The sequence below is a fragment of the Schistocerca serialis genome, chromosome 6 (genome assembly GCF_023864345.2).
Source record: "Schistocerca serialis cubense isolate TAMUIC-IGC-003099 chromosome 6, iqSchSeri2.2, whole genome shotgun sequence".
In the NCBI taxonomy this organism is placed as follows: Eukaryota; Metazoa; Arthropoda; class Insecta; order Orthoptera; family Acrididae; genus Schistocerca; species Schistocerca serialis.
In genome coordinates this window covers 563,556,141-563,575,761 of record NC_064643.1, presented here as the reverse complement: position 1 = coordinate 563,575,761, position 19,621 = coordinate 563,556,141, and the positions used below count along the sequence as shown (strand labels likewise).

Sequence of the window (19,621 nt, the reverse complement as noted above, 5' to 3'; positions counted from 1 at the left end):
AGTTCTAAATGCATTCCAACACTTGCTGGACCCATTTGTGCTGCTATACTGCGACAAACCTGTTACCTTAGCTGCATGGCAGGGATTCTAGTCTGTTGGCCCGCACTCAGCAAGTAAACTCCGTATGATTGTGAGTAAGGAACGTGCATGACCAAAGCAAGTTATGTGGATGAACACTGCTCACGAGTGAGGATGCAGTGTCCTAAGTGCACGCGCGCACACGCACACATACTGTTTAGGAATTAATTTCCTTTGAAATGAATAAACTGTTAAATATTTCAATATGAAAAGTTTTATTGTTTCTCATTATATAAAATCTTGTCTGAATCTACACACACACACACACACACACACACACACACACACACACACACACACACCACTCTTATGGTTTGTCAATGTATGGATATTTCACATTCTCCTTGCCAGCTGGCTTAGCATGTCCAAGACATAAAATCTCATCATCTCGTAATGTATATGCTAAGTTCCGGATAGCCAAAGGTTCTGGCTTTTGTTTCAGTTCCTTTATTTGGTCTCTCAGCTTGGCACAAAGTGTTACTTGCATATTCTTCTCTTGTAGGCGCTGTTCAGCTCTACTCTTCCAGAAAAGAATTTGCCCATTCTATTAAAAAAAAAAGAGGGTTAGTTTCCACCACTTTTAAAAATAAAACACTAAACATTACGTTGATAAACTAGAATGAACATTATTTACAGATTACATGCTTATTTTGGACAAAGAATGTGCTTTTTCATAAGATATTACTTTATTTTTCTTCAGTTCCTAACTTAATAAACCACTGTTACAGAATTCTCTCACAATTGCATCTGCACAACATGTAAGTGAGGTAAGACTGTGTAAACTCTGCTGTGTTTCGCCACTCATGACGCTTCTCTGATAGTTATGAATCATTAACAAACCAACTGAAAATAAATCACTTCATTTTAAGTGGAATGCATTTTAGATAGTAAGCAAAGCAGAGGTCTCATCTTTTTGAATGGTCACCATGCAAGTGGGTGCATGGGGGACCCAACTCAATATTTACAAAGAACGTGGAGCATAGGCTTCGGTGTTGAATGGCACTTCCCATCCAGTGCTCCACATTTCCCCTACAATGCCTTCCTGTAGCCCCCACCACTACCACTCTCCCAATGCATGCCCTGCCGTCTGCACATCTACCAGCTGCGGTATTCAGCACTTCTAGGCATCAGTATAACCTGTGAGGTCAAGGAGCTGTTTGGTTTCCTCTATGAAAAAGTGATTCCACTACTGCAGCGTATATACATGGGCAAGGAAAAAATATTCCCATTTTTACCAGTTAAAAGTACACTTTTTCCGTGTTAAGTGACAGTATACTTTTCCTCAGAACTGTAAAATTATCAATCCTATGAATGGTTATGGTTTTATACACTGGCGTATAATTTCCTGGCACTTCAGAAAATGAAACTCAGACAAAAAAACACCTTTTGGAAAGATGTCTGATGTGCAGTAAGATGTATACTGCATATTTTCGTATTACGAAAGTATAAATTTGAATTCCACGAAGCACCGCATGTTACTTTCCGAAGCATTGAAATCGAGGTTGCGATGCAATTTTGTAAGCCAGCCATAGCTCATGTCATGTGATCTCGCCAGCTGGTGGCAGCAGATATTCAGAGCATACGACATGTAATGTAGTCAGCCAATAGCAACATCACTGTTAAGTAGCGTGAACACACAAATGGGAAAAGTTACTTGTTAAAATTAATGTGGATAATGTTGCTACAAGAAAAGAAAAGCTTTCACATATAATATTGGTTTACAACACATTAATAAGCTGCAAGAGTAGCTAAGCTTTCACACATAATGTTGAGTTCTTTTTTTTAGTGCGTGTTACACATTAAGATACATTACACAAATGTGCCAGTAAAATTTTTAAAAACGACATAAATGTCTGATCTTCTGGGCCCAAAATTATTCTAATTGGTCGTACTCAAAGAGATGATTTTTAAATGAGAGTCAAATGCTCTGTAATTTAAGAAATTCATCGTACATTCTCACATATAGTTAATTTGTGCAAAAGTAAATTTACTTTTAAAGTAACGCTTTTCAAACAACCATTCGCAATATTTTCCTGCAATCTGTTAGAAATGTTCACTTTAGCAGTTGCCACAGAGCCCGGGTAACAGGTGTCACTGCGCTTGCGCAGCTACACTGAAGGAGGAAGCCCGTATATTCGTATGTGTAATACATTAGATAATCTTACTTTATGTCATAACCGAAACAAGACATTAGAGTATACTCCAAGGGCATTGGAATTTTGTGAGCCATATTAAAATGCATAATTCGGCTTGAAGTGCACTTGAAATGCAGCAAACAGTTGACTCTAGCCAACAGTGTGGAATTAAAAACTTCATTTCAAATAAATTGATTGCCTCAGCGGAAAAGATTAATAAAAGCCAAATTTTCTTTAGCAAACGGGGGGGGGGGGGGGGGGGGAGGGGGAACACTTCACTGTTCTACGAGGTGATTAATGCTTGACCATCAGAAAGGTGTAAATAAAATAAAATCTGAAATTAATAATATGTTTTGGCCTTCTGTAATTATGTGAATGTATTTTAATTTACTTGACAGCTCCCGACTACAGAAATCTGCTTTGTTTTCATTTGGCATGAGAGCAATAAACGAAGAGGAAACAGCAAAATCACAAGACAAACACGGGTCATGTGGAGACTACCCACCTTCCCCTACTAGATAGTGCCGCCAGAAGTGGGAAAAGGTACTACACGACTCAACTGCGCATGCGCATGATCTCGCTCGCAACTGCTCAGACGAATGTAATGTAAGCAATTGTGACGTCATGCTCATCGGAGGCAATTTTTTGTTATGAAGCATTGCATAGTCTTCCTAAAGCCTTTGACATACTTTGCTGTTGGCATACGCTTGTATGAGCACTGTTTTTTTTTTTTTTTTTTTTTTTGTTGTATATGGCGCATTTCCTTTTACATTTTTTCCTCTTGTTTGTGTTTTAGTGCTGAAAAAATTCCTGGGTTTTTCCCGGATCTCCCAGTTGTCCCCTTCATATACACCCTGTACTGACTGACGGTCTCTTCCACCAGAGGTTTTATGTGGTATGGAGGCCCATATGGCCCTGATAAACAGGTGGTGCTTCCCAGTCAGTAAATCGTGCTGCATAATGGGGACAACTGGTAATGAAATTGCCAGATTGAATGACTCAGCAAAATGTGTCAACATGTCCACAAAATTCTCTCTTCTTTCCCTACAAGTGTGTGAGTTAGACTATAAAAGCCATGCCCTGCTGTAGAAGTAGTCAGGTTAGTTCGACTTTGATCAGGCGGAATTTGATAGGTACCAGCATCGGCAGATCAGGACTGGGTCACAGATGTGTTTCAGAGCACAGAGCAGCAGTGTAGGGCACGGCAGCACTGAATCCAGTCCAACAAACAAGCCCTATCAGAGACGCCAAGTGACACATGCATGTGCACCCACAAAGATACAATCGAGCTCCACCACAGACACACACACACACACACACACACACACACACACACACACACACACAAAGGGCTGACCAGCTGCAGCTTGATCCTGCTGGCAGCACTTGTAAACAGTAGGGAGCACTATGACAGAAGAAAATGAGGGATAGCACACATGTAGACAGAGTATATGTTTACACGACTGTAACAGTTATTATAAGCATAGTTTATGGCATTGCTGAACATTAAGCAGCAGATTTGTGCACTGCTCCCTAGTGCGACAGGCCCTGTAGACATGTGGCTGTGGCAGGTTTGCAGCTGTGGTAAAACCACACTATTGTCAAGATAGTGATCATTCTGGCTGCTGACTACAGTCACAAGTGCTCAGATGATAGGAATTGACAAGCTGACAACAGTTATAATCTCAAAGCTTTCTTGCTATTTATAAAAGTAGCAGACCCTTCTCAAAGGCCAACCCAGACTGCGTAAGAGGAGATAGTACCCATGACAACAGCATGGTGCCCTTCATGGTATAGAGTTGACACTGGAGTTCTATTGTGTAAGTTTTTTGGTTAGGATTATTTCACTGGGGAGGCTAGATTGGAAGATAAAGCTATAGAAAGGTTCGGTATGGAGGTGCTCATGTTAATAGCACATACCATATTCACTCGAATCTAAGCCGCACTCAAATCTAAGCCGCACTCGAATCTAAGCCGCACCTGAAAAATGAGACTCTAAATCAAGGGAGAAAAATTTTCCCGAATTTAAGCCACACCTGAAATTTGGGACTCGAAATTCAAGGGGAGAGAAAAGTTTTAGACCGCACCTCCAAATCGAAACAAAGTTTGTCCATTGTAACATGAGACACAATTTAGGTCAAATGGATGAATATACAGCTACAGTAGTTTGGTTCGAGTCGTAAGCTTAACAGTTAAGCTTTACCAAGTAGCCATTGCTGTGTGTCAGGTGCTCGGTCCTTATTTGTGTGGGTGCCCTTCCTTTTTCACGTGCTTCGCCTTGTTTGAATCGATTGCTTATTTTTCTTTGATATGATAAGTGTCATTCTCTTTTTTATAGGTGTTTACGTCACTCTAAGCTGGAACTGCATTATTTTAATGTGTCGTGCATTGTTTGTCGCATTCTGATAATGAGTGTTTACGACCTGACGCCGCTCGCGACATGGCTTCCTTTTGTGCGCGCTACTGCGGCTTACAATTAAAGAGAGAGAGAGAGAGAGAGAGAGAGAGAGAGAGAGAGAGAGAGAGAGAGAGAGAGAGAGAGGCTGTGGCTAAGCCATGTCTCCGCAGTACGCAGTATCCTTTCTTTCAGGAGTGCTAGTTCTGCAAGGTTCGCAGGAGAGCTTCTGTAAAGTTTGGAAAGTAGGAGACGAGATACTGACAGAAGTAAGGCTGTGAGGACCGGGTTTGAATCGTGCTTCGGTAGCTCAGATAGTAGAGCACTTGCCTGCGAAAGGCAAAGGTCCCGAGTTCGAGTCTTGGTTGGGCACACAGTTTTGATCTGCCAGGAAGTTTCATATCAGCGCACACTCCGCTGCAGAGTGAAAATCTCATTCGGGTTATCAAGTGCTGAGTGTGGAGATTCTGTGGACGTCGGTGGTGTTACGCCATGACATCATTTCACTGATGGAAAAACTCTTGCATTTTCAGGAACATAATACACTGAGCTGTTCAATTGAGAATGTACATTTACAGCTACTAACTTTACAAAGCACTAACTGGGAATGTAGTACCTGTTTATCAGACACAGTATGACATTCCACACCAACTAAAACCAGTGGAGGAGGAGAGCATCCATCAGCAGGTACTGAAGAGTATTACAGACACTTAAACCAGTGCATAACACCTGATATGTATCCTTCACCAACATCATGGCAGCAGTAGACGATATGGGGCAGTACTAGTTTTTCACTACCATGGATGTATGAAGAGGATTTCCATTAACTAAAGGTAGGTCTGCAGGACCGATCTATAACTGATTTCATAGTTACTTCTTGCCATTACCAATATCAAATGATACCTTTCGGGTTGGGGAATGTGCCAGCTACTTTCTGGCATCCTATGCAGTATGAAAGCACGTCAGCACATGGCGTAACTAGGTGACACAACAGTGTTTTCCAGTGGCATCAAAGACCCTATTGCAAGTTTGTGAAACATACTGGAATGGGAAAGCTGCACGATTCACATCAGCTTTATCAAAGTGTCAGTTGTAATCTAAATTAAGTTTGGTATCTACAGCATGTCATCAGCTAGATCAAATCCCACCAGACCCTCTAGTACTAGAAGCAGGGCACGGCTTTTCAGGCCCATGACAAAAACACCCTCTAGGATGTAAAAGCAGCTACAGTCCTTCCTAAGCCTAGCTAACTACCATAAAAACTTTATGTTCAACTTTGTAAAGATTGTCAAGCCGAGCCGAGCTGAACCACACTACTTCAGAAACATAAATGCCCAGCCTAAAACAAAGAATGACTTATTTCCATAGCTATTTCTGTGGGGCTATTTTAAAATGTCATAGAAACATGCCACAATCAAAGGGTTAGGGTTGTTGTTGTTGTTGTTGTTGTGGTCTTCAGTCCTGAGACTGGTTTGATGCAGCTCTCCATGCTACTATATCCTGTACAAGCCTCTCCATCTCCCAGTACCTACCGCAACCTACATCCTTCTGAATCTGCTTAGTGTATTCATCTCTTGGTCTCCGTCTACGATTTTTACCCTCCACGCTGCCCTCCAATACTAAATTGGTGATCCCTTGATGCCTCAGAACATGTCCTCCCAACCGATCCCTTCTTCTAGTCAAGTTGTGCCACAAACTTCTCTTCTCCCCAATCCTATTCAATACTTCCTCATTAGTTATGTGATCTACCCATCTAATCTAAAGCATTCTTCTGTAGCACCACATTTCAAAACCTTCTATTCTCTTCTTGTCCAAACTATTTATCGTCCATGTTTCACTTCCATACATGGCTACACTCCATACAAATACTTTCAGAAATGACTTCCTCACACTTAAATCTATACTCGATGTTAACAAATTTATCTTCTTCAGAAATGCTTTCCTTGCCATTGCAAGTCTACATTTTATATCCTCTACTTCGACCATCACCAGTTATTTTGCTCCCCAAATAGCAAAACTCCTTTACTACTTTAAGTGTCTCATTTCCTAATCTAATTCCCTCAGCATCACCAGACTTAATTTGACTACATTCCATTATCCTGGTTTTGCTTTTGTTGATGTTCATCTCATATCCTCCTTTCAAGACACTATCCATTCCGTTCAACTGCTCTTCCAAGTCCTTCGCTGTCTCTGATACAATTACAATGTCATCGGCGAACCTCAAAGTTTTTATTTCTTCTCCATGGATTTTAATTCCTACTCTGAATTTTTCTTTTGTTTCCTTTACTGTTTGCTCAATATACAATTTGAACAACATCGGGGAGAGGCTACAACCCTATCTCACTCCCTTCCCAACCACTGCTTTCCTTTCATGCCCCTCGACTCTTATAACTGCCATCTGGTTTCTGTACAAATTGTAAATAGCCTTTCGCTCCCTGTATTTTACCCCTGCCACCTTCAGAATTTGAAAGAGAGTATTCCAGTCAACATTGTCAAAAGCTCTCTCTAAGTCTACAAATGCTAGAAACGTAGGTTTGCCCTTCCTTAATCTAGCTTCTAAGATAAGTCGTAGGGTCAGTATTGACTCACATGTTCCAACATTTCTACGGAATCCAAACTGATCTTCCCAGAGAGGTCGGCTTCTACTAGTTTTTCCATTCTTCTATAAAGAATTCGCATTAGTATTTTGCAGCTGTGACTTATTAAACTGATAGTTCGGTAATTTTCACATCGGTCTGCACCTGCTTTCTTTGGGATTGGAATAATTATATTCTTCTTGAAGTCTGAGGGTATTTTGCCTGTTTCGTACATCTTGCTCACCATATGGTAGAGTTTTGTCAGGACTGCCTCTCCCAAGGCCATCAGTAGTTCTAATCGAATGTTGTCTAATCCGGGGGCCTTGTTTCGACTCAGGTCTTTCAGTGCTCTGTCAAACTCTTCACGCAGTATTGTATCTCCCATTTCATCTTCATCTACATCCTCTTCCATTTCCATAATATTGTCCTCAAGTACATCGCCCTTGTATAGACCTTCTATATACTCCTTCCAACTTTCTGCTTTCCCTTCTCTGCTTAGAACTGGGTTTCCATCTGAGCTCTTGATGTTCATGCAAGTGGTTCTCTTATCTTCAAAGGTCTCTTTAATTTTCCTGTAGGCAGTATCTATCTTACCCCTAGTGAGATAAGCCTCTACATCCTTACATTTGTCCTCTAGCCATCCCTGCTTAGCCATTTTGCACTTCCAGTTGATCTCGTTTTTGAGACGTTTGTATTCCTTTTTGCCTGCTTCATTTACTGCATTTTTATATTTTCTCCTTTCATCAATTAAATTCAGTATTTCTTCTGTTACCCAAGGATTTCTACTAGCCCTCATCTTTTTACCTACTTGGTCCTCTGCTGCCTTCACTACTTCATCTCTCAAAGCTACCTATTCTTCTTCTACTGTATTTCTTTCCCCCATTCTTGTCAATTGTTCCCTTATGCTCTCCCTGAAACTCTGTACAACCTCTGGTTCTTTCAGTTTACCCAGGTCCCATCTCCTTAAATTCCCACCTTTTTGCTGTTTCTTCAGTTTTAATCTACAGGTCATAACCAATAGATTGTGGTCAGAGTCCACATCTGCCTCTGGAAATGTCCTACAATTTAAAACCTGGTTCCTAAATCTCGGTCTTACCATTAGATAATCTATCTGAAACCTGTCAGTATCTCCAGGCTTCTTCCATGTATACAGCCTTCTTTTATGATTCTTGAACCAAGTGTTAGCTGTGATTAAGTTGTGCTCTGCGCAAAATTCTACCAGATGGCTTCCTCTTTCATTTCTTAGCCCCAATCCATATTCACCTACTACATTTCCTTCTCTCCCTTTTCCTACTACCGAATTCCAGTCACCCATGACTATTAAATTTTCGTCACCCTTCACTATCTGAATAATTTATCTTATTTCATCATACATTTCTTCGTCACCTGCAGAGCTAGTTGGCATATAAACTTGTACTACTGTAGTAGGCGTGGGCTTCGTATCTATCTTGGCCACAATAATGCGTTCACTATGCTGTTTGTAGTAGCTTACCCGCATTCCTATTTTCCTATTCATTATTAAACCTACTCCTGCATTACCCCTATTTGATTTTGTGTTTATAACTCTGTAGTCACCTGACCAGAAGTCTTGTTGCTCCTGCCACCAAAATTCACTAATTCCCACTATATCTAACTTTAACCTATCCATTTCCCTTTTTAAATTTTCTAACCTACCTGCCCAATTAAGGGATCTGACATTCCACGCTCTGATCCGTAGAACGCCAGTTTTCTTTGTCCTGATAACGACAGCCTCTTGAGTAGTCCCCGCCCGGAGATCCGAATGGAGGACTATTTTACCTCCGGAATATTTTACCCAAGAGGACGCCATCATCATTTAATCATACAGTAAAGTTGCATGCCCTCGGGAAAAATTACAGCCGTAGTTTCCCCTTGCTTTTCAAAGGGTTACTCAACCGGAATGATCACAACAGATACCTATGATGTGTGTTGAGTGAATTCATCAACACAGTGATACACCAACTTTGTGAGGCAGAAGACTCAATCCTTCACGGGAACTGTGCAACCACACACATTGATATTACATGTGAGGAGCTGCAGAGTGAGCAGTACCACTGACCTGCCAACACTTTACTTCCCAGGTAGTGGGGGATAAAACAAATTTTATATTATCAGACATGAGCAGGCAAGCAAATTTTAGTGCCAGCCAGCTTGTGTAATCAAGTGCTTAAGGACATCTTTGATTCAGTGCTGTCTACTGACCACCATGTTGTTCCGATTACTGGTGGTGAAACATTTAACATGACAGAACGCAATACATGAACGAGCATTTTTCCATACAGAAGGCAAGCAGAGCTGAATTGACAAGTACTACTACACTGAAGACAACAGAAAATTGGCAGGACATTCCAAATTATTGGCAGAGATTTTTATTCTCCTTTCATGTAGATGAGAATAAATACATTGTGGCCATTATAAACCACTTTCACAGTACTTGGCTGTGATAGCTATTCCAGACCAGCACTCCAAGAAATGTAGAGTGACAATGGTCACACTGAGGATAGCGAAGTTGAATCTTTCATCACAGACCAGTGCACCTATTTTGAATCTGAGTTGAGCTGACTCAACTTTATTGCCTGGAAGAGGGTGCTGCATCTCAATTCCAGTAAGCCTAATTGGGGAGGGGAGAATTCGAAAGTAGGTTAAGCCACTATATGAAGAGCCAGCATCACACGTGGGATGAGATCCATATATACATGGTAGTAGCTTGCAACACAACAGGTAAACAAGAGTTTCAGAATCCCCCGCTCTTTTAAGGTGGAACAACACACAACAGGAACTGAAGTTTCTTGCATCTGTGAATAAGTTGAAAATTATATGGAATACAAATAAATAAAAAATTTAAAAAAAATCACCAAAGCTGTGGAGTGCAAGAATTCACAGTTGATAGGAAACATTACCTCTGAAATGTCACATTGACCTACAGATGTTATCAAACAACCCAATTATGCTGAAGGGGAAGGCGAGTAGTATACTGGGCTATATCAGGTCATCTGAACTTCTCCCTCCATGATCATTAAATTGCCACTACCGTGAGAACTATCACTGCGAATGTAACCTGAATTCAGATCTGAACAGGCACTCCACCTTTATTCAGACCCCTGCTGCTCACATACAAGGTCTCTTCAAAAAACTCTGGAATATTCATAATTTCACGCCAGTAGTGTGTTGGAGCGAAATGCTGTTGGCATCCCATCAGTGCTTGTGTTTAATGAGTAACTGTTGGAAGTTTCATTGTTATACGTATGAAAGTTATTGTTCAGTGCTGTATTCGATAGAACATTGTGTTGCAGACTTTGCGAATTTCGAGATGGCACAGTTATAGGAGCAACGCATCTACATTAAATTTTCCATGGAATTCCAAAAAATCTTTACAGAAACTCACCATATAAGGCAGGAAGCCTACAGTGATGAGTGCTTAAGCCATACTCGGTGTTATGAATGGTTCACACAGTTTAAAAATGGTCGGACGGAAGTTGAAGGTGACCCTTGTTCTGGATGCCCTTCAATGACTACTAATGACGACCATCTCAGGATCATCAAAGAAATTGTGCATGCCAATCAAAGACTGACTGACTGAGGAATTGCAGAAGGATGTAACATTTCAGTTGGGTTATTTCATGAAATCCTGACACAGCATCTCAGAATGCATCATGTAGCCACCAAGTTCGTCCCACAGCTCAAGAGTCAGACATTCACCTTGCAATCTGTGAAGAGCCTTTGTAGGCTGCAAATGATGGCGAGATGTTCCTTAACTGGTTATGAGATGTGGGTCTACGGTTATGATAATATTGAGACCACAGTTCAATCTTCACAATGGGTCGGAAGAGGTTCTCCAATACCAAAAAAAGTTTGTCATCAGGTCAGATCAAATGTCAAAAGCCATTCTGATAAGTTTTCTTTGAATCTGAAGGATTAGTTAATTATGAATATGTGCCACAGGGATTAACTGCTAATTGATGGTACTATCAGGATGTGTTACGACACCTTCGAGAAAATGTGAGAAGGAAATGGCCTGAAATCTGGTGAGGTAATTCATGCTCTTGCATCACAATAATACACCTGCACACTCACCCCTGTTGGTGCGTGACTATTGCAAAGAAAACTAAATCACTGTGCTGCCTCATACTCCTCACTCTTCAGACCTCGCCCCTGCGACTTATTTTATTTTCATATTTGAAAATGCTGTTGAAAGGGCGAAGATTTGCAATGATAGATAAGATACAAGAAAATTTGCAGGTGGTGCTTCGCACGATCCAGCAAGAGGTATACCCTGTCTGCTTCCAGAAGTCGAAACGGCATACAGAGAGGTGTATCAATTGGACAGGAGAGTATTTCGAAACGTACCATGCACAATAAGTAAAAACTAAACGTAGAAAAATTTTGTGGGCAAAGTTCTGGAATTATTTTAACAGTCCTCATGATCTAAAAACAGAATAAAGGAAAGCAAGTGGGTACTGAACAACATGGCTCTGTAGTAACATGTTGTTACCCACATAAATAGCATTAGGATAACAGCCATAACAGAACACACTATGGCTGCCAATGGAAATAGAGGGACTTGGATTAACTGAATACAGTCAGAGATCTCCGAGTCAACCTTCTGCCTACATGTTACCATCACGGTTGCCATCTATTTCTGTTACCTTCCCACACAATGTATTCTTTGAAGTCATTACACCAAGATCCTTACTTGCTTCAACTCCACCATTGATTACTCTCGGCTCATCTTAACATGCTGATAGTGTCACAAAACAATGGCATATTCATGCACTGTCTTTTACAGTAGAACTACGAGAGGCACCATATCTATGTTCTGAGTACCACCACCTACAAAACAGTTGTAGTTGCCCTTGCAGCAGGGTACAACACATGTTCACAGAGGCTCTGGAACTAAGGATATGACAAGGGAAGATTGCACAAATCCATAGCATGAGGTTCACCAATACTGAAAAGCAACCAATGTATTTCTACAAAATGTTAATGAACATATGTTCTCTGTTTACATGTGTGGAAGCTGGAGAGAGTGTGAATGAATGAAAAATGAGAATTCTCATTTTTACTGCCATAGAGGGGAGGAAATACAGCAACACCTCACTGCTTAGAGGTGTGCACGACTGAACTGGGCCACGGCGGGGCGGCAGAGAGACACGATGGGGTGGGAGGGGTGGGGCAAAGATGGGTGGAGGGACAAAGACAAAGTGGAAGAGGGGGAGTAAATAAGAGGAGGTAAAGGAAATTATTCAGAAAGGTGATGGAGATGACAATTTAATTTTGGTGGAGAGTTGGAGTTCTGTAGTAAGGAATGAAAGACTGGAAAGTAGCGAATGAATATGGCAGTTGGAAAGGAGTGGAGGAGGAAGCCACCTGGTAGAATTTTGCAGAGAGCAAAATTTAATCATTGTTAACACTTAGTTTAAGAATCATGAAAGAATGTTGTATTGTACAACAGACCGGGTGACACTGGAAGGTTTCAGACTGAAAACTGACGAAATTGCAAAAAGGTTGGAAATTAAGGAAATAGGATCCGGATAAAGTGAAGGGTCCAGAGGTTGTCGAGAATTTCAGAGGAATCATCATCCAATGCTGGACTGTAATGTTTGGAAAATAATGCATAGGTAGCTTTGAGAAATGAAACATGGAAGGCAGGTGATGATAACATAGGCATAAGGCCTAGAAGAAGTCACTGGATGACAGGGGATATTGAATTTAATTGACAAAATGTGAAAATACAAAAATGGTGCAGGCAAAGGGGAATACAGAAATTTAAGAAAAATGAAACTGACACAAATTGCAAAATCATTAGAGGACAAATGCAAGGCTATAAAAGTATGCCTAACTAGGGGAAAGATAGATACTGTCTATAAGAAAATTGAAGGCCCAACAGTACTGACCAGCCCACAGGCGTCACTGAATGCGGGTATGGCTGGGTATGTGGGCAGCACACTCCTCTCCCGGCAGTATGTCAGTTTCCGAGACTGGAGCCGCTGCTTCTCAATCAAGTATCTCCTCAGTTTGCCTCACAAGGGCTGAGTGCACCCCACTTGCCAACAGTGCTCGGCAGACGGGATGGTCACCCATCCAAGTGTGATAAGAGGAAGGTTATGAAGGTAAGATGTAAGATATGATACTACGAGAAGAACTCGGCAGAGTACTGAAAAATCCAAGTGGAAACAAGGTTCTTGGAATAGACAACGTTCCCTCAGAGTTGTTGAGATCCTTGCGAGAGACAGCCATGATAAAATTACTCCACTTGGTGTGGAAGATATGTAAGACAGACTAAATACTCCCAGACTTTAGGAAGAATAAAATATTTTCAGATCCAAAGAAGCCAGGTGGTGACAGGTGTGAATAATAATAAACCATCACTTTAGTAAATCATGGTTGCAAAATATTAAGACAAATTATTTACAAAGGAATGGAAAAACTGGTAGAAGCAGACCTCTGCTGTTGCTGGTCCTAAGCTTGTGTGTGTGGGTGTTCTTAAAAGTTTCACCTCCTGGAGGTATATACTAGCCAATGATTCTGTTTCCTTGTGATTGTTTAGCTCTCTCAAGAGAATTTTCCTTTTGATAGACTACTTAAGTTATCCAATGAAGACAACAGCAGCTACAAAAAATCTAACTACACTTACCTCCTTGCACAGAGTCAATTACTTTAAGTATTTAAAAATGAAGGTTAGGATTCAACCTGCACATTGAGAATGAGCTCATGAGAGTTGATTGGCAAGTCTGGCTGGAGAAGGATGTGGAAGAAAATTGGAATGGACCTCTCTGAAGAAACCAACACAGCTTAACAAACAAAACTAATTTTTATCACTTGTCTGTGGACCCAAAGCTACCGGTTCAATGTAATTCTTCATTCTTGTTTTGTACACATTGCAACAAACTTCTGTGGTCAGTTATCAGATGCATTGTAAATACTGCACTTTTCACTTGCTGCTCAATATCTTAAGAGTTACATGCAATGTGAGCAGAAAACTGATCTGTCCCAAAAAAATAAATGACAAGCTATCAATGTTCTCATTCCTGTTTTATTTGCCTATCAATAATGTAGCACATCAACCATTCAGTGAATTTCTTCTTTTACTACTCAGATTAATTAAAACATTATCTTTTAGGGAAAACAAGTCACCTTTATTGAGATATTTTGCCCCTTTACTTCAACTCATACAACTCAGTTGCTTCAAAATGTTTCTTAAAGGAAGCTTCAAAACACATGTTGGGAAATACAATTGTATTCCTCATAATGATGATTAAGGGTTGTGAGCTCTGGGGCCTGCGACCATGTCATCAATCATGGTTGAAAAGGTGTATAGCATTAGCTTTGTCGGATGGTTGAAGGACAGATAAAACTCAAGCACTTAAAAACTGGTCACTGAAAAATACATGAACAAGGGCCTTAATGGTCAGTATGACAAACTGGGTGACACATATGCGTGCACGTGCCCCCTCACGTGCATGCATATGCACTGGACTGTGTGTGTGCGCGTGTGCGTTTTCTGCAACAGAAGTAGGTTCTAAAAGCTTAAATGTATAGCAGTTTTCTTTTTGTGCCTGTCTGTGCTTCACTGTCTCCTCTATATGGTGAGTAGCAATCTATCCTCCTCATAATATTGTAATTAGCTTAAACAGTTATTTCCCCCACACCACCCCTGACACCAGGTGTTGGGGGTACATTAAGCTTTGTGAGGAAGTCTGCTTTTCCTCAGGGAACGTATGACTTTGGTAGCTGCTACTCCATCATCCGTAAGTATCGGGGGTAGGGTTATAAACAGCTTGCCAGCCTGTCTTGAGTCAGCCAGCAGGACATACATTGTGAGATTATGAGTTATCATGAGATGACTACCACTTCTCCACTGGGGAGAAAGGGGGGGGGGGGCAGTGGTAGCCCTGACAGCGAGTATTTTTACAAAAAATGTTCAATTTACTCATTTTCACCACACGAAGAACTGCTTATAACAGCAGTCTGTACTGCCCTTCCTGCCTAGTACGTGAATTGGTGAAAAAGCAAATGTAGCCATGCTAAGAGAACATAGTGCTGCATAACGGCAAGTCTACAGTGCACACACACAAATTTAGTCCTTAAACCATAAAAAATGTCTCAAATCATTAATTTTTAATAACTTGCCATTCCTATTGCCAGCTTAGTTGCTGCAGATGTAACTGTTATGCAAGTGAGTAGTAAAGGAAAGAAAATAACAGTAGTGTATGATTCTACATAACAGACATTTTCCATCAATCTGGATTTAATATGTTGACATGAAATATTTATAATGATTTCTATAACACAGTTCTTATTCTTGAATAATGTATATTTTAATAACAATGAAACAGTTCCTTGATTATTTCCAGGAATCCTCACAAAAACGCAAAGTGTCTGCTGATAATGAAAACAATTTTTTTACACCCAGGCACACCTGATAAAAAAGAGAAATTAATGCATTTAGTAACGTCGCAGTAATTACTAGGTTTATTTACACAGTACTGAGAAGCACTAAGAAATGGTCGTGGGCATTGTGTTGCAAACTGTGCTACGTACCAGGCATGCTGATCAAATTTGTAAAACCTGGTGGTGCAAACTGACATTGCACAAATGACTGAAGTTTAACAATCTTATTTTGTTGATAAAGCTGAAATGACAAAAAGCTATCAGAAATTATACTGTCCAACATTTTTCTGAAATGTGCTTGACAGTGTCAAAAAATTTCTTAATCGAGAGGCCGAATCTTTTTGTCATCCTCTGAAGACAGGTGTGATATTAAGTTTAGGCCAGGAGTCCAATAAAAACACTGAATTATTTGCTTTAACTGGCAAGACGTTTCGGATGCAATATTGAAAATTGTTCTCTTTCTTTTTTCCAGATTTTCCTGTGTCAATTACAAGATTTCTCCAATGAAACAATCCTTTTTTCTAAATTTTTGGTCCTAATTTGCAGAAAATTATAACCAACCCTGTCTTTGACTTTTGAACCATCTGTATACATGCATGTCGAGTTGGAGTAGTTCTGACGAAATGAACGTAATAAGTGTCTGAGAATGGTGGGGGTCAGCTTGTTCCTTAGAGCTACAGAAGAGGCCCATTCGAAGCACAGGACTGGGAACACACCAGCAGGTGATGGGGGGGCGCATACCGAGAGGGAACACCATGTACACTGACAAGAGGGAGCAATTAGAGGTCCTTGCGCAGACGTTCCAATCATATCCCAGTTGATCTACATCTTGTTTCTACTTCTACTTACATACCCCACAAACTATTGTACAGCACACAGAGGAAGGATCCACATATCACTACTAGTCATGTCCTTTCCAATCGAGAATGGGAGAAATGACAGTCCGTAAGCCTCTGCATGAGCCCTAATTTCTCTCACCTTATCTTAAGCAAAATGTGTGTTGGCAGAATTGATCTGCAGTCAGCTTAAAATGCTGTTTATAAATTTTCACAATAGTGCCTCGTGAAAAGTGCATTGTGTTCCCTTCAGGGATTACCATTTGAGTTCACAAAGCACATCCAAAAAATATTTGCATGCTGATTGAACCTAATGATAACAAATCTAGCAGCATGTCTCTGAAAGCGTCAATATTTTCTTGACCTGATGGGGATCCCAAACACTCTAGCAGTACTCAAGAAGGGGCCACACTAGCATTGTATACGACATCATCTTTATAGATGAACTACACTTTCCCAATAAAATGAAGTACAGCATTTGCCTTACCCACTACCAACCATACATACTCACACCCTTTCATATCACTTTTCAACATTATGTCTAGATATTTAGTCAATGTGACTGTCAGCAGCACACTACAAATGTTGTATTCGAACACTACAGGACTGCTTTTCCTACTCATCCATATTACCTGACATTTTTCTACATTTCGCAAGCTGCCATTCATCACACCAACTAGATAAATCATCTTGTATTCTCCTACAGTCACCCAATGATGACACCTTCCTGTACACCACAGTTTATCAGCCAATGTCTGTAAATTACTATTCAGCCTATCTGTCATATCATATCATGCTTCCCTGTGGCACACCTGATGATACACTTGTCTCTAAAGAACAATGGTCATTGAGGACAATGTACTGCTTTCAATTACTTGAAAGGTCTTCGGGCCATTCACCTATCTGTGAACCTAATCCATATGCTTGGACCTTCATCAGCACTCTCCAGTGGGGCACCATGCCAAATGCTTTCTGAAACTCTAGGAATAGGAAATGTGCTTGTTGTCCTCCATCCAAGGATTGTATGTAATAATGGGAAAGTTTCACATGAGCAATGATTTTTAAATCTGTGCTGATTTCTGGACACAAGCTTTTCTGTCTCAAAGAATTTATTATATTCAAACTCAGAATGTGTTCAATAATTCTGTAGCAAATCTATGTTATGGAATTGTTCTGCAATTATGTGGGTTAGTTCTTTTGCTTTTCTTATGCACAGGAGACAACTGCACTTTTTTCCAGTTGCTTGGGACTTTGCACTGGGCAAGAGATTCATAATAAATGCAAGCTAAGTAATGGGCCAATATAGCAGGATACACTCTGTAAAACCGAACCGGGATTCCATCTTGACCGGATGATCTATTTGTTTTTAACTCTTTCAGTTGCTTCCCTATGCCATGTATGCCAGTTCCAATGTACGAGACCAGTAAAATAGTGTCATTTAATTTCAATGTCCTCCTTACAGGAGTCTGCTTGGCAGTCATGTGACAATATGTTTGGATGTTCCTCCGATGTGAATGGTTTCTCAAATGTGAAATTTGAAGCTTTCCTTTTGCTATCTTCTTTTGTCACCAAGACTAGTGGACAAGTGACTGGGTAAAAGCCTTTGACTCACTTTATGATTTTATGTATGACCAGAATTTTCTTGGGGTCTTGGTAATATCTCACATTAAGGTAGTGGAAGTAGTTGTATGCTTCATGCCCTGATGATCTTACAGACACACGAATTTCTACTAACTTTTGCTGTTTACATTTGCACATTCCTTTCTGAACAGTGAGTGCAATAATCTCTGTTACTGTATTTTCTGAATTTTATTATTAAACAACAGAGTGGCTTTCTTCCATTCTTAATCCACTTACCTAGAAAATACATCTCCAGAGTGCGATCATTTTAAGCTATGCCCACAATTCCTCTACTTATTTTATATTGGAACTAAATGATGTCCATTCATTGTCTATGTGGGATGCTAACAACTGCTTATTCGCTTTCTCAAGCAGAAATACTCTCCTAGCCTTCTTGATGGATTTGCTAACTTTTAGTAACCACCGTGGCTATGATATCTTGATCACTAATCCCTGTCTCAATAGTGACACTGTCAATAAGGTCAGGCCTGTTTGAGCCACAAGGTCTAAAATATTTCCATTGGGTGTGGGTTGTCTAAGGAGTTGTTCAGGGCAGTTTTTGGAAAAATTTTCAAAAGCAGTTCAGGACAGCAACTGGTAGTTGGCAGCAATGACGCAGATCGCACACGCTTGAATATTAAGCTCGCCAAGATAAGTAATTAATTCTATAATAACTGACAATTAATTTAACATTACACCACAATGAAGTTAATTAGAGTCTGTTTTATAGTATCTATTGAAGGTTTCACTCATTTCAAAGTATTTCTCGAGAGGGAGAGGGACGTAAGGGGCAGTTTCCGTGTACTTTAGATGTAGGTTTACATACAAATTTAAGACATTTCTTTTTAAGTGTAGAATTTAGATTATTTTCATTACACATATATTTAGTAGTACCGTATCTACTCGGGGAATTAAAGGTTGTAAGTTCTATCTTTTATTTCCTTTCAAAACACGTAAAGTATGTATCGTGCATACACGATCTTGGGCCTAATTTTTCGGGTATACAAGTTTTGATTTTTAACGTTAGTTTAACTGCATTAGATTATTATATTAATAGTATACATATATAATAGTGTTCCACGTAACTTTAGTGGCTTTTGTGATCTGTAGTTAATAGAATATTATTGTTATTGCCTAGATAAATTTTGTAAAAATATTGTAAACAACCATGAGCAAGAAGTGTTTGAGCTGCCATAGGATGTCAGTTCTGGGGTTCTGTGCAGCTGTTGTGGCAGATGGTTACATTAGGGTGAATGCAGTGGCATGGGAATCGGGTAAGTAAATGGGTCTCTTCCATGATATTGTAGATTATGTTCAATGGACTGGAAAACAACGCAACAGGAAGGGAAGATTAGAGCCCTTCAGGCTGAACTGGATAGTGCTAGGGAGGAACTGATGAGCTTAAGGGGGGAGGAGGGTGAAGACAAATGTTGGCTTGGTTCCTGCTTTCATGTGGTATGACCAGCCCCAATTGAACAGCTCTGTCAGGGGGGTCAATATGGAGCTAGATCAGCTGCTTCAGGCGGCTACTTTGTCAAGCATAGGTATGGCTCCTGTTGATGGTTTTGGTAG

General features: G+C 40.3%; 1 protein-coding gene across 1 annotated transcript in view; it reads right to left on the bottom strand.

The window, feature by feature from the left end:
- Window positions 1–304: 304 nt before the first annotated feature.
- Window positions 305–19,621, bottom strand: part of LOC126484423 (uncharacterized) — a 251,771-nt gene continuing 232,454 nt past the window's right edge. Inside the window, exon 17 of the mRNA XM_050107937.1 lies at window positions 305–622. Within this exon, the coding sequence (XP_049963894.1) occupies window positions 386–622 (237 nt within the window). The 3' untranslated portion in view covers window positions 305–385. The remainder of the gene's footprint in view (window positions 623–19,621) is intronic.